The sequence below is a fragment of the Camellia sinensis genome, chromosome 4 (genome assembly GCF_055761805.1).
Source record: "Camellia sinensis isolate YWXY chromosome 4, ASM5576180v1, whole genome shotgun sequence".
NCBI classification, from domain to species: domain Eukaryota; kingdom Viridiplantae; phylum Streptophyta; class Magnoliopsida; order Ericales; family Theaceae; genus Camellia; species Camellia sinensis.
The window spans coordinates 27,427,081-27,443,604 of record NC_138964.1 but is presented as its reverse complement, the minus strand read 5'-3'; the positions used below and the strand labels follow the sequence as shown (position 1 = coordinate 27,443,604).

General features: G+C 37.6%; 1 protein-coding gene across 3 annotated transcripts; it reads right to left on the bottom strand.

Annotated features, from left to right (window-relative positions):
- Nucleotides 1–644: 644 nt before the first annotated feature.
- On the bottom strand, nt 645–10,555 carry LOC114288594 (putative LRR receptor-like serine/threonine-protein kinase At3g47570). 3 transcript variants are annotated; one of them, XR_014366254.1, is made up of 2 exons: nt 10,416–10,555; nt 645–1,219 (listed from the first exon to the last, which is right to left on the bottom strand). XR_014366254.1 is itself a non-coding variant. In XM_082924517.1 (2 exons), the coding sequence occupies exons 1-2, from the start codon at nt 3,371–3,373 to the stop codon at nt 864–866; spliced, it is 792 nt and encodes a 263-aa protein (XP_082780643.1). In that variant the 5' UTR covers nt 3,374–3,524; the 3' UTR covers nt 645–863. The 3 variants fall into 3 exon arrangements, 2 of the variants coding, with proteins under 2 accessions (XP_082780643.1, XP_028087914.2); XM_082924517.1 differs by lacking the exon at nt 10,416–10,555 and adding an exon at nt 2,827–3,524 and having other exon boundaries at nt 645–1,108; XM_028232113.2 differs by lacking the exon at nt 10,416–10,555 and adding an exon at nt 2,827–3,523.
- Nucleotides 10,556–16,524: the final 5,969 nt, after the last annotated feature.

Genomic DNA, 16,524 nt, shown 5'->3' with positions numbered 1-16,524 from the left:
TTATAGATCACTGCAATTTTTTTTTGGTCTAATCTATGCGCGATATCATTGGGTCTTGGGAATTTGGTCCCCACATTATATACACTAAATTTAATATATATATATATATATATGTATATGTCAAACATAATTTTAAAAATATTATTTTATTTTTTGAAGATAAATATAATTAAATCAAGCGGCTAAAAATCATAAACGAAATCATTCATTCTATTTGGTTCTAAATTTTTATAAACACTTTTTTAGTTTTCAATTCATTTTTTTAGTGAACTTTTTTAATATTTTGGTCAATTTTTTTTAGATGCATCTAATTTAGATGTACTTAAAAAGTAAAATATTTGAGAAAACTATTAAAAAAAGTAAGGCGAAATTTTACCGGACTTTTGTTTTCTTTTGTATTTTATAGTTTTTAGGTAATTTTTTTAAAGATTTTTCACAAATTTTATATTTTTTAAGTGTTATTTAGATTACGTGGATCTAAAAAGTTTTTAAGAAAGAAAGAAAGAAAGAAATTCACAAAATATTTAAAAAGTTCACAAAAATATATATATATATATATATATTCACGAATTTAAAACTCAAAAACAAATTTTAAAAACTCAAAACAAAATGACTAACATTTGGACTTTTAGATATATACGTCATACATAAAAATGTATATATATATTAAAATTAAAATCCAATTGAAATCATATAAAGTCTGACAATACTATTACAAGTTATAACAATATTTTATTTTTAACAATCACCTCACTAAAAAAATAAAAATAAAAAATCAACAAGAGAAACATTTTGATAAATGTTTGAAAGGGCAACAGTTGAAACAAAGGATTAATTAGATCATGTTCTGTGCAATGTGCATGTCAAATACTTTGGATTTGAAGGAATTGCTTTTTGATCTTATTCAGCTTACCAAGGACCTTCTTAATGTCACTCCTCTCCACAGCTAACGCACTGGTGCACTCCAAACCCAACTCTAAAATAGCAAGAAGAATGCTTTGTGAGGCAACCATGTCACTGCGAGTTTGCATCCTCAATAAACCACCATCCACTATTTCCATAATTTTGTTGGGAAGTGATGTGCTTACCCATTGCCTTAAATTGATCTCTGCAGAAAACATTTCATTTGTGGGTTTCTTTCTTGTGAATGTTTCCAAAAGCATCATGCCATAACTATATATATCACCACCTGTTGAGACTCGCCTTTCAGAGCCATACTCTGTATAAAATATGAGAAATATTATATATCATTGATTCTTATTACCATTTTATATCGCTATCTACATGGATACTTATAATTGACTTTCTTGTTTGAAGATAATTATGAAGAAATTAATAAAAACAACTAATATCTTACCAAATACCTTGGTCATAAAAAAAGAAAAAAAAGAAAAAAAAAAAGAGGGACTTACTGCCTAATAGATCCTATGATAATTAATGGTATTTTTATCAAACACTATTAAAAAAGTCATTAATAGTTAATTTTAGTGACAGCTTAAAAATTTTGTCACAAATGATGTCACTAATTATAAGTTTTAGCGGCAATTTAAAAAAATTGTCACAAAAAGTCACTAATTTTCAGTAATAGTTTGAAAATTTCATCACAGAAATACATCACTAATTGTAAGTTTTAGCAAAAATTTATAAAAATCGTTGTTAGGTTTTTTAATTGGCAATCCCGTTTGACAGAACTCCTTACAGCTGTAATTTTATTCACTCTTTTGTTTTAGTAAGAATGTGAGTGTTTAAAAGCGAATCCAACTCGAATTGTGTCTATGCAGAGGAGTTTGTGATCTTGAGAGGCTTTCATGTTTACCACTTTACTGACTATGTATGGGGGTCTAACTATCTGGTCAGCTCGTGGAGGTCCAGAGGGAAGCGTCCCCGAAGCAAAAAAATGCAGTTGAAGTTATTTGACTGCTCAAGCGGTCATTTGTGCACTTGAGCAGTGAATGGCATCATCTAGTACTTTTGCAGAGCGTTCAAACTTCTGAGAGCATCTTATCTGCGCTTGAGCGGTGGAGTCTTGGCTTGAGTGATGGGCACACATTTTAGTGAGTTCGCTGAAGCGATGAAGTGGTTGCTCAAGCAATTAGTCTATATGTTCTGCACTCATTTAGTCACACCACTCGAGCGGTGAACTGTCCACTCAAGCAATCTTCGTGATCCAATTTGCTACAAAGTGTGTTGTTTGCTCGTTTTATGATTTATGCTATCCAGATTCTCAAAGAGGAGAAAAGTATAAAGTGTTCTATGTTGGGGGGTGTATTTATATGAGTTTCCTTTATGTATAAAAACTAATTGATTGATCTACGAATTACATATTGATATCATCAAGGGTTGTTTTATTTTTTACATATTGATCTACGAATTACAAATTGAAAATTTTAGGAATAAGATTGATAAAATTAAAACTTGGGCGACGAAAACAACATAACAAAACGTATATTTTGGGAACCTAGTGTATTTCATTCTAAAATGATTCATTTGCCTCGTATTTTCTTCTTCTTCTTCTTCTTCTTTTTTTTTTTTTTTTTGCCTAGATAATCCTTTAACCTAGTAATCTAATTAATCTAGTAATTAGTGTCAATATTAGGCATGTGGTCCAACATTAAAGTTGCACTGAAAAGCCTGAACCTATCGCAACTTGACATTATGTTCTTGATGAAAGCAATATATTGACACTTAACAAAAGCCGTCTATGGTATTTCTTCGATGAACTTAAAACATGCCAAACAAATTAATAATAAATACATAGAAAATTGATTTGTAACAAGTCTGTCAAATGAGAAATATGAAGTAAATAAAGGTAATTAAAACATTTACCTGGAGCAATATAGCCGATGGTACCTAAAGTCTTGGTTTGTATTGCAGTCTTGTTTTTAGCTAAAATTTTTGCAATGCCGAAGTCAGCAACATGTGCAACCATGTCTTCATCTAGAAGGACATTGCTCGGCTTCAAATCACAATGAACCACAGGCTCTAATTGACCATAATGGAGATATTCCAGAGCCAATGCTACATCAACCATGATGTCAATCCTTTGAAGGAGATTAAGGCAGGAGTTATGAGAATATAACCACATCTCAAGGCTTCCATTAGACATATATTGCAAAACCAATGCTCTTAACTTAGGGTTAGAGCATGTCGTTATAACTCCAACGAGATTTCTATGTCGAGTTGTTCGCAACACTTTACATTCTACATCAAAACTTCTGAAAGCTCCTTCAAGTTGCAAATTTAAAACCTTAACAGCCACAATTGTCCCATCTGAAAGTACACCTTTGTATACCGAGCCATAGCTCCCTACACCAAGCAAGTTGGCTTCACAAAAGTCATTTGTGGCTCGTAGAAGCTCTAGATATGAAATCATTCTGTGCTTCGTTGTTGCATATAAATCTATTAGATTTTGACTTTGAACATTGTTTCCATGATTTCTTTTTGATAAGCTACAGCAGTCCAAGCTACTAACTCACACAGATCAGTCCAAGCTACCAAATCACACAGATCAGTCCAAGGTCAAGCTATCAGAGTCCAAGCCACCAGATCAAACAGATCAGTCCAAATCCAAGCCATCTGGTGAAGACACTCAAGGGCTGAGCACGTGTAGAAAGTTGAGACAGTTATCATCCACATGTGGTTGTTAGCATTCTGTTAAGTTGTTATCTAAACTCAACTGTGGTTAGTTAGTTAGGATATTGAGTTAGATAGTTATAATTTCTGTATAAAAAGGAAGCTGTAGTTTTCTGTGTGATATATACATTTTGTTTGAAATGAGAATCTGATATTCAAAATTCCTTTATGGTATCAGAGTATTTGAGCTCCCTCGAGCATTTTCTATCTTCAACAAAAATCCAATAATGGCAGCAAATCTGCAAGATGCTACTATAAGAAATCTACAAGAAACAATGGCAGATCCAATCTCTGTTCCAGGTTCTGCAGATATCTCCATGTTACCTTCAAATCTCACTCTTCTTATCTCCAATCTCAACTCCTTTGTTCCAATCAAACTTGACTCTACAAACTATATCATTTGGAAGAGTCAGTTTCAGAATATCTTGAGAGCTACAAAGCTATTAGGTTTTGTTGATGGTTCTATATCCTGTCCTTCATCTACAATTCATGATGCACACGGCAATTCTGTTCCAAATCCAGCATTTACACATTGGATCACCATTGATACACATTTATTGAGTTGTCTTACTGCTACACTTTCCCCATCCATCTTCACATCTGTTTTGCACTGTGGAACAAGTACAGAGGTATGGAATACCCTGGCTACTCGATTTACATCTCTCTCTCGATCTCATATTCATCAGCTAAAGAACAAGCTCAATCATTTGACAAAGAAGAATCTCACTATGGAGGATTACTTGAATCAAATTAAGACTGTTTCTGATCAATTGAGTTTGGCTGGTTCACCAATTGAAGATGAAGATTTAGTTTTACTCACCTTAAATGGTTTACCTGATGAATATAATGCTTTCAAGACAACTATTCGTGCAAGATCTGAGCCTATTACTATTTCTGCTTTGTCTGCCCTACTGTGTTCTGAATCTATTCACATTGACACCTCTCTTAAGCACACTCATGCTTCTGATCTGCCTTTTGCTTATGCAACTACTCGAGGAAATTATAGAGGTTTCAGAAGTTCTCAGAGAGGAGGATATCGAGGTTATGGCTCATATAGAGGTCGAACTGGTAACAGATTGTCACAAAACAAAGGTGGAGGCAGAACTTCTCAGTTTCAACAGTTTTCAGCTCCACATCAGTCTTCTGTTCAAAGTAGCAGACCATCTTCTCAGTTCCAATTTCCACATCAGTCCTCTGTTGGTTCTTTGGTCTGTCAAATTTGTGGAAAGTCTAATCATTCAGCTTTGGAATGTTGGCATAGACTTGATACAACATTTCAAGCATCTAAAGCTCATCCCAGGGCTTATGTTGCCTCCTCATCTACCAATGTTATTCCTGATTCTCCTATGCATACAGCAGAAAGTTCTACTTGGTTCTTAGATTCTGCTGCTTCCAATCATTTCACAAATGATCTCAACAACTTGAATACTTACCAACCTTATCTTGGTTCAGATCAAGTCACTGTGGGAAATGGTTCCACTTTACCTATTCTTCATACTGGTAATGGCATTCTTCCTACTCCAACTGTCCCTTTCACACTTAACAATTTATTCCATGTTCCATCTATTTCTTCAAATCTTCTGTCAGTTCACCAATTCATTGTTGATAACAAATGCACCATTACTTTTGATGTTGACTTCTTTGTTATACAGGACAAACTTACCAAGAAGGTTCTGTATAAAGGAGGTTTTTCTCATGGTCTTTACCATCTACCAGCTTCAGCTTCATCTTCTCTTCCAGCTTCAACTTCTTCATTGTCTTCTCCACCTGTTTGTCTTCATTGTTCCACTGAAGATTCTGCTCATCATGCTTCTCTTTGGCATTCTAGATTAGGACATCCTTCCTCCAAGAAGTTGAATTGTCTTGTTTCTAAGCATCATTTACCTACTATGGATGCTACTGTTGTTTCAAATAAATTGTGCACACATTGTTGTGTGTCTAAGAGTCATAGGTTGCCATTTAGTCTTTCAACTTCCACTGTAAATCAACCTTTAGCTCTTATCCATTCTGATGTATGGGGCCCTTTTGCTGCCTCTGTTTCAAACTATAAATACTATGTTCTTTTCATTGATGACTTTAGTAAATTTACATGGTTATTTCCTTTGTCTTACAAGAGTGAAGTTTTTTCTAAATTTCTTGATTTTAAGACATTTGTGGAAACACAGTTTCACACCAAACTTCAAATTCTGCGCAGTGATAATGGGGGTGAATATTTGGCTTCTAAATTTCAACATTTTTTAACCACCAGAGGTATTGAGCATCAGCTCACTTGTCCATATACTCCTGCTCAGAATGGAGTAGCTGAGAGGAAGCATAGACACTTGATTGAAACCACTATCACTCTCATGCATCAATCTTCTCTTCCTGTCAAATATTGGTTTGATGCTCTTGCTGCTTCTATATTTCTGATTAACAGACATCCTACTTCTAAGCTCAACAATTTAACTCCTTATGAAGTACTGTTTAAGCAGGTTCCTGATTATAATTTTTTAAAAGTTTTTGGCTGTAAATGCTATCCTTGGTTTCAACCCCATACTACCCACAAACTTCAGCCAAAATCCATTCCTTGTGTGTTTCTTGGTTACCAACCATCTACAAAGGGGTATAGGTGTCTTGATTTGTCCAGTGGGAAGATCTATATTTCCAGACATGTTCTTTTTGATGAAACTACTTTTCCATTTCAAGATCCTTCTTTAAGTGTTTCTCTTCCTGCTCCTACTTTACCTCAGTTGCATACATTCTTTTGGCCACCAGATTCACTTTCCCTAGCTTCTGCATCTGCAGGTCCTGTCTCTGCAGCTCCTACTTCTGTTTGTCCAGCATCAGCACCTTGTGTTGTTCCATCTACACCAGCACCTTCTGTCTCTGCAGATCCTAATTCTGCATCTGCAGGTCCTGTCTCTGCAGTTCCTACTTCTGTTTGTCCAGCATCAGCACCTCTTGCTGCTGCAACTTTCCCACTCTCTCATTCTACTGCACCAATGACTCTTCCTACTGTTACTTCCATCATTCCTCCTACCACATCAATTCCTATTTCCTCTATCTCTATAGACTTGCCTCTTCTTTCACCTTCTCAGAATCATCATTCCATGCAGACCAGATCTAAGACCAAAGCTGTGTCAACTTGTTTCTTAGCCTCTACTGCTGTTCCTTCTGAGGATATTGAACCAGCTACTTATCAAGAGGCAGCTCACTCTTCTATATGGCAAGCTGCCATGTTGGATGAATTCCAAGCTTTACAAAACCAGGCCACCTGGTCTCTTGTTCCCTTACCTCCTGGTAAATCTGCTATTGGTTCCAAATGGGTGTACAGGATTAAGAAAAATTCAGATGGTACAATTGCAAGATATAAGGCTCGTTTGGTTGCTAAGGGTTTTCTTCAAACAGAAGGAATAGATTTTCATGAGACATTCAGTCCTGTGGCTAAACAACCAACTGTTCGGATTCTTTTAACCTTGGCACTTCATTTCCAATGGCCTATCAAACAGCTTGACATATCAAATGCTTTTCTTCATGGTGTACTTGAGGAAGAAGTCTATATGCATCAGCCTCAAGGCTTCATTGATGTATCATCTCCTCATTTGGTTTGCAAACTGCACAAATCTCTTTATGGTCTGAAACAAGCTCCAAGGGCTTGGTATTCCACCTTTTCCACCTTTCTTCATTCACATGGTTTTCTCTCTAGTCACTGTGATTCTTCTCTGTTTGTTAAGAAATCAGCTTCTTCTATTCTTATCTTACTTATCTATGTTGATGATATTCTTTTAACTGGTAGTGATGTTTCTGAAATTGCTCAACTTGTTCATCACATGCATTCTACTTTTGCCATGAAAGAGCTTGGTTCTATCAATTATTTCCTTGGTATTTCAGTCACTTCTTCTTCTCATGGCTATTTTCTCTCTCAGCACAAATATGCCTCAGAAATCCTTGCCAAAGCTGGCATGACTGACTGTAAATCATATTCCTCACCTATGGCTCTTAACCATGTTGATTCTTCCACTGATCTTCCATTCTCTAATCCTACTCTTTACCGTAGCATTGTGGGTGCTCTTCAATACTTAACTATCACTCGTCCTGATCTTTCCTTTGCTGTGAACTATGCTTGTCAATTTATGCATCTTCCTCTTGTTAGTCATTTTGCTCATGTTAAACGTCTTCTTAGATACCTCAAAGGTACTCTTCATCTTGGCCTTCATTTTGGTCCTGGTCCTCTTATTCTTCAGGCTTACTCTGATTCTGATTGGGCTGGTAACTCTTATGATCGCCGCTCTACAACTGGATATTGTGTTTTCCTTGGATCAAATTTGATCTCTTGGTCAGCTAAAAAGCAACCAACAGTAGCCCGCTCTTCTACTGAGGCGGAATATCGTGCTTTGGCTCAAACAGCAGCCGAGCTTAGTTGGCTTACTATGCTCCTATCTGATCTTCACATCACTGTTCCTTCTCCTACACTGTGGTGTGATAATATCTCTGCTATTTCTCTTTCATCTAATCCTGTGTTCCATGCTCGTACCAAGCATATAGAGGTTGATTATCATTATGTTCGAGAGAAAGTTACTAATAAGCAGCTCAATATTCTTCACATTTCCACATCTGATCAAATTGCCGATATTTTCACTAAACCTCTTTCTCCTCAGCGGTTTCAGTACCTACAGTCCAAGCTTATGGTTCTCCAAGCTCCCCTAAGCTTGAGGGGGCATGATAAGCTACAGCAGTCCAAGCTACTAACTCACACAGATCAGTCCAAGCTACCAAATCACACAGATCAGTCCAAGGTCAAGCTATCAGAGTCCAAGCCACCAGATTAAACAGATCAGTCCAAATCCAAGCCATCTGGTGAAGACACTCAAGGGCTGAGCACGTGTAGAAAGTTGAGACAGTTATCATCCACATGTGGTTGTTAGCATTCTGTTAAGTTGTTATCTAAACTCAACTGTGGTTAGTTAGTTAGGATATTGAGTTAGATAGTTATAATTTCTGTATAAAAAGGAAGCTGTAGTTTTCTGTGTGATATATACATTTTGTTTGAAATGAGAATCTGATATTCAAAATTCCTTTACTTTTCACAATATACACACCAATAGAAAAGATTAGCATCAATGCAATGATAGGAAGAATGTATCGAAGATTAATTTTAATCATCGACTTCTTGGAACCATTGCTTGCACATGGTGACACTTTCAAAATAGGATTCCCACAAAGTGCTTCATTCTCCACGAAAGACCATGATGTGAGGTTCATGAACGGCCCTTCATTTGGAATCTCCCCAGTCAACTTATTGCAAGAGAAATTCATGTATTGGATATGTGAAAGTGCCTCAAGAGACTTAGGTATCTGTCCAGATAGATTGTTGTGTGAAAGATCCAAGAAATCCAATGTTATCAAATTGCCCATTGTGTTGGGAATGGGTCCCAAGAATGAATTCCTAGACAGGTTCAAAGACGTTAGGCTTTGAAAAGTCCCAATAACTCTTGGAATGCTTCCTGAGATTTGATTCCAAGATAAATCCATGATTTCCAACACTCTCGATGGTCTAATGTTTGGATCTAGGCTTCCACCTAATGAATTGAACGAAAGATTCAAGTACCTTAAAGTTTCAAGGTTCCATAAACTCGAAGGTATGAAGGTCAATTTATTATGAGTGAGATCCATCTCCTGCAAACCTCTAAGATTTTCAATGCAACTTGGGATTGATCCAGATAACTCATTTTGCTCTGCATAAAGTTCCCCTAAGTTGCTCAAAAGGCAAATCTCATTTGGAATTGATCCATGAAAGTTGTTACCGCCAAGATACAACCTTTGCAAGCTTTCAATTTCTCCAAGAGTTGAGGGGATATTTCCATTCAGATTATTGTTAGACAATGAAAGTATTGTTAAATTCCTCAAAGAACCAATCTCTTTAGGAATTGTACCAATTAGTTGGTTTTCAGATACAGAAAGTATTTCAAGAGAGTTTGAAAGATTTCCAATAGAATTGGGTAGGGTGCCACTCAATTTATTTTGTCCCACCCACAACTCCACCAAGGAAGTACAATTTGTCAAATCTGTGAGAAAACTAAGTTCAATACTTCCTGGTTTGTTTGTCAGTTGATTTTGACATAAATTCAAACGTTCTAGGTGTTTTAGATTGCCTAAATGTTTTGGTACTGGTCCAGTAAACAAGTTGGCATCTAGAAATAGCATAGTAAGCTTAGAAGAATTGAAGAGAGATGAAGGGAAGTTTCCAGCTAGTTGATTGTGATCCAAAAAGAGCAATTCAAGGTTAGGAAGGAAAATGCCATTATTTGTTGGAAGGTTTCCAGAAAAGGCATTCGAAGTCAAGTCAATCTCAGCCATGGAAGACTTGTTAAAAATTGTAGGAGGTATTGGACCTGTGAGATAATTGAATACAAGGTTAATTATCTTCAAATTTGGAAGTTGTGCCAATCCAGTTGGAACGTTCCCATAAATGTGATTCGCATTTAGCCCAAACTCTTCTAAGCTTGAAATGTTGCCAAAGGAAGGTGGAATAGTACCAACAAGTTCATTTTGTCCGAGAGCAAGGATTCTTAGAGAGGGTAAGGTGTTCAACTCTTTCGGAATTCTACCACTAAATTTGTTACCCTCAAGAGATATCACTTCAAGCCTTTGACAGTGGTGTAAACCCAATGGGATGTTTCCTTCTAACATATTGTGAAATAAATAAAGGGTTTTCAGGTGACGCAAATGGCCTATTTCATCAGTCAAATGACCAAAGAAGCTGTTGTTCCTAAGATCGAGTAGTTGGAGGAAAGAAAGATTACCAACATGAGGAGATATGGTGCCTCCGAGACCCATGTTGCGAAGGTGCAAGCTTGTGACTCTTTGCCTATGTCGGTTGCATAAGACCCCCGCCCAGCCACAAAAATTGGTTTCTTTCGTCCAGTTACTCAACACATTGTTGGGATCATTTTTGATGGATGATTTGAAGCTGAGGAGAGCTAATTGGTCTGTGAAGTTCGAGGAACAAATGGCCAAATCAACCATGCATAAGTGCACTAACAGTGCCAGAGCTCCCATAAGAGAAGCATTGTACAGCCTCCTCACGGACATGATTGAGAAAGAGAGAGAGAGAGAGGATGCTTAAGCTTAAGCTTGTGAAAATGTACGCTCATAGTCATATCCATACATTATATATAGAGTTTTCCATGTAATCTATTCATCAATAACTAACTATAGTTAGATTGTGTTGAGTTTAGAATTAGTTAGAGCCAGAGTCAGGTTAGATGGTTATGGTATTGTATATATCTGAGAGGGATGTATCATTGTAAAGACTTGAAGAATTCAATACAGATTTTATTCTTTTATTGAAATTCATCAGAAACTAATGCTCTCTTCTATGCTTTTGTGGCTTAGCATTGGCCACGTGTCCTCTTGTGGGTTATTTATAATGTTAAAGATAAGGTTTAGCTTCTCATAAATTGACATCTCAATTTGAAAGAGCGTTTTAATTAGATAAATCTATTTTTTTAGTGATTTCGGTGATATGAATCGTTTTCTTTTTACGACTCATTGAGTAAAATTCTTAATACAAAAATTCAAAATGATTAGACATTAGTAGCAATATGTTTGAATTATATATATATATATATATATACATATATATATTTATAAAAATGGACTACAAATATAATTTTAAGAATATCCATTTTGATTCATACATATAACTATCAATGTCTATTCATTTTGATTTTTAACATAAATATTTTACTCAACGAGTAATAAAATATAAACGGCTTAATCACCAAAATAGGACCTAAAATAGGCCTAACAAACCCAAACGCTTTTTCAAGTTGAGATGATCAACTTGAAAAAGCCAAACCCAAAAATAATATATATATGGAGGAGAATGCCTTCTAGTCCAAAATTTGGATTGGAGGGCGCTATTTGGGCCCGTGATTCCCATCACGGGTCCCATTTTGATGATCCAAATTATTTATTTTGTCAAATATTTTATAAATTTCATTCACAAAAAAGTTTAGGTCGATCTGTTAATTGTAACATATTTAATTTATTGTATTTATCATAAAAAAATGGACAACAATTGTAATTTTAAAAATAAATTATCAATTTTTATAGTGGTAAACGCGATAAATAAAATAAGTCACAATTATCAAATCGACCTAATTTTTTGTATGGATGAAATATACAAAGTGCTTGACAAAATAAATAACTCAGGTCATCAAAATAGGATCCATACTAGGATCCACTAGCCAAAACAACACCCTTTATTCCTCCTCACATATATATATTTTTTTTTTGATAAGCAAAAGAGAGCTTTATTGATGAAGAAAGCAGAACAAGCATACAACTTACATCAATAAAGAGGGAAGTGCAAAAGCATCACCGCGGGCCTTAGCGATCCCAACTAGGTTGGCACCGCTAGGGACGCAAAATCATCTACTAGCACTTGACCCAAGATTGGCGAGACACCAATGCAAAGAAAAAAACAAGATCTACCACTAAACAAGAAACAACAATGAGCAAAAAACTTCAAGCTGATACAGCCCAAGCCAGAAGAATGAAGCACCAGGACCAAGCATTGAGCAGAATTCTTCAAACTGAAAGACAGATCAGACCAAACTGTAGATCAGACCAGCCAAACTGATAGGGGGCACACTAGAGCACACACCTATGTGCATCTGCAACAGCAAACAATAAAAGTCTACAAACTGATACGAACCCAGCCAGAAAATGATGCACCGGGACCAAACATTGAGCAAAATTCTTCAAACTGATAGACAGATCAGACCAAGCATCCATCAGACAGATCAGACCACACTAGAGCACACAGCTGTGGATCAGACCAGCCAAACTGATAGCCAGCTGAAAACCATGGGGGCACACTAGAGCACACACCTATGTGCATCTGCAACAGCAAACAATAAAAGTCTACAAACTGATACGAACCCAGCCAGAAAATGATGCACCGGGACCAAACATTGAGCAAAATTCTTCAAACTGATAGACAGATCAGACCAAGCAACCATCAGACAGATCAGACCAGCATCAGCCTTCCAAAAAAGCAGACCAACAATGTAATTCCAAGGGAGCACACTAGAGCACACAACTGCAGACTAGAGCACACAGCAAGCAACTGCAGACTAGAGCACGCAGACCAGCAGGCAACTGCAGACTAGACCAGCCAGACTCTTAGAGCACAGAGCAGAACACAGAAGCAAATCAGAACACAGAGCAGAACACAGAAGCAGAACACAGAACACAGAAGCCAAGTGCCCCAGAGGCAGAACACAGAAGCAGAATCAAAAATCATCAGAGGCAGAGCACTTGACAGAATCAAAAATCATCAGAGGCACCTCCTGGTCTGGTTGAAATTAAATATAAAATCATGGATGGAGTAAGAGCAAGAGTTCCCAATAGAGTGACTCTTCAACCAAATGGCAACTCGAATCTTGATGAGCTCACAAAGCTGCAGGGAGTTAGGTTGGGCACTATTAAACACACAGTCGTTCCTGAGCTTCCAAATTGACCATAAAACAGCAAGTGGTAAGGCTCTCCATATTTGGAGTTCCTTCTTTCTGATTTTGGTGCCACTCCACCAATCAAGTAAGGCCACCACAGAGCCTGGGCATACCCAGAGAAAACCCCACCAATCTATAATGTCAGACCAAATTTTCCAGGTAAAGGGGCAAAGGAGTAAAACATGGTTAAGGGACTCAGGTTCTTCTCTGCAAAAGTGACAATGAGTAACGGCCTCGCCTCTAAGAACGCCAATGCTATGAAGGAACACAGATGTTTTGATTCTGCCTTTCCAAGCCAGCCAAGAAAAAAATTGAACTTTTGGTGGTGCGATGTTATTCCAGATAAGTTTAGGCATGGGCACAACTGGACCTCTATTAGACTGCAACCAACAGAATAAGTCACATGATCTAAAGGCACCCTGATTCGAAGCTTTCCATCTCATACCATCCTCCACCTCATGCCTTAAAACTGGCCCATTGCCCAGTAGGGCTTGCAAATTTTGGACTTCCTCCTCTTCCCAAGCCAACAGAGGTCTCCTAAAGGTTAAGTTCCAGAAGGGGTAGCTACTTTTTCTATCCATGAAGTCTTTAAGAGAACCATCCTTATCAGAAGAAAGACAAAATAGTCTAGGAAAGAGGGATTGAAGACAGTCACCGCGTAGCCAACCATCCTTCCAGAATGAGATATTGGCCCCATTACCGACAACCAATTCTGAGTTAGCCAAGAAATAGTTGAGTAAGGTAAGGTTATCAGCAGCTAAACCCATAATGCCCTTCCAGATCCAAGAGCAATTAGTAATAGTACCTTGAGAGTGAAACCAACTACCGGATCTGCTGCTGTACTTGCAGCAGATCAATCTTCTCCATAGGGCTTGTTTTTCATTACAAAACCTCCACCACCATTTAGCAAGTAAACACTCATTAACTTGACCCAAACTTCGAACACCTAATCCTCCTTGATTTTTTGACATTGAGACAACCTTCCAATTGACCAAGTGGACCTTTCTTTTGACCTCGGTGTCGCCCCACAGAAAGGAAGCTTGAATTTTATCCACCTCTTTGATTACACCCTTTGGCATTTTAAATAGGGAAAGGTAGAAGATTGGGAGGTTTGATAAAACTGACTTAATAAGGGTGAGTCTACCAGCAAACGATAAAAGTCTTTTTTTCCAACCAGAAAGCTTACTTTTAAATTTATCCAGAACAGGTTTCCAGGTAGCTTTCCTTCTAGGATTGGCACCAAGCGGAAGACCAAGATACTTCAAAGGTAGCTTCTGAGTGAGACAGTTCAGTTTTGATGAGAAGTCATTGACTAAAGTCTCCGAGATTCCAATACCACAAACAACACTTTTGTGGAAGTTAATTTTCAGACCTGACATAATCTCGAAACATCTAAGTATCCTCTTTAAAGTTGTGATTTCCATTGAATCCGCCTCGCAAAAGAGAATGGTGTCATCAGCGAATTGCAGGTGAGTGAATTCCAGCCCGTTAGTTCCAACATTGGCACCTTTAATTAAGCCCATAACCTTGGCTCTTGAAAGTAAGATATTCAACCCCTCTGCTACAATATTGAACAAGAAGGGTGAGAGTGGATCGCCCTGTCTGAGACCTCTTTCCGGTTGGATTTCATCAGTAGGAGAGCCATTGACAAGGATGGAAATACTTGTAGTTGTTAAGCAAGTTTTCATCCAGCCCAGCCATTTTGAACCAAAACCAAACTTTGCGAGCAAATCAAATAAGAACTCCCAATTCACCGTGTCAAATGCTTTTTCAAAGTCAAGCTTAATGATCACCCCTTGCTTATTTGATTTTTTCCACCAATCGACAATCTCATTAGCAATTAGCACCCCATCCATTATATTTCTACCTCCAATGAATGCAGATTGTGCTTCATTCACAATGATAGGCAAAACAAGCTTCAGTCTCTTGGTTAGAACCTTGGAAAGGATTTTGTATATGGAATTAATCAAGCTGATGGGCCTGAAGTCAGACAGAGATACATGGTTATCCTTCTTGGGGATAAGACTCACAAAAGAGCTATTAAGACCCCTGGCCAAAGTACTATTCTCATGAAATTCTTTCATAAAGTTTAAAATGTCATGTTTCATAAAATTCCAGCATTTTTGGAAACAGGACAGGTTAAAGCCATCCGGCCCTGGGGCTTTGTTGCCATCACAGTCCTTAATAGCAGCCCAAACTTCCTCTTCAGAGAAGACACTTTCGAGCAGGGTTGATGCATTATTGGGCATGTTAATGGAATTAAAATGGCCTCCCAGTTTAGGCCTACACTTCCATTGCTCTGAGTATAGTAATTTGAAATGGTTCATCACAGCAGTTTTGATTTCAACAGGTTGCACCACTGAGATCCCATTGACTTCGATTGAATCAAGAGAATTTCTGTTATGTCTGTTTGTGGCAGTAATGTGGAAGAACCTGGTGTTCTTATCACCTTTCAATGACCAGTTAAGCCTAGATTTCTGTAACCATAGTCTCTCATCCATCTTTCTCAATTTCCAAACTTCCCCTAGTAGTTCCATCCTTCTAGCAGATTCATCAACTTGGAGAGTTCTAACCTCAGCTAGCAAGTCCCATGAGTGAAGTTCAGCTTCCTTCTCCTGGAGATTTTCCTTGATGTTACCAAATACCTCCTTATTCCATTTTGTCAGACACAATTTAAGAGCTTGGAGCTTCTTCTTGAGGATATAACCTGCCCAGCCCTCCAAATTTAAGTGCTCCCAGTTTTGCTTCACTGTATGATAAAAGCTGGTGTGCATCGCCCAAGAGTTAATAAATCTAAAGGGTTTAGGACCCCAAACCCTCTCATCCTCCATTAGCAACAGAGGACAGTGATCAGACAAGGATCTAGGCAAACCCCAAAGTTTGAACCTAAAAGATTCAAGCCACTCAGGATTTAAAATGAACCTATCAATTCTGCTCCACCTATCACCATCCTGAGAACTACCCCAGGTGTATCGTCTGCCCAGCATTGGTAAGTCTACCCCTCCAATTTTGTCAATAAAATTGCCCAAGTCCTTCATCCCCACATCCCTTCTAACACAACCCTTCATTTCCCCTATACTTTTGACTTCATTGAAATCACCCCCAATACACCAAGGATGAGTGAAAGTGGTTCTAAGAGTGCATAATAGTTCCCACAGTCTCCTCCTTTTCAGCAAATCATTAGAAGCGTAAACATTGACAATAATACAGCTAAAGTTTAGAGAAGTGATACCTGAGAGCAAAATGAAATTCTTGCTGCAACAACAATCTGACAAAGAGAAAACCTCAGGTTTCCAAATACACAACAGCCCACCTGCATTCCCTACTGCGTCAACAGCCATGAACTCCATTTGGTCCCCAGGCCATAAGGATCTAACAAATGATTCTGAAA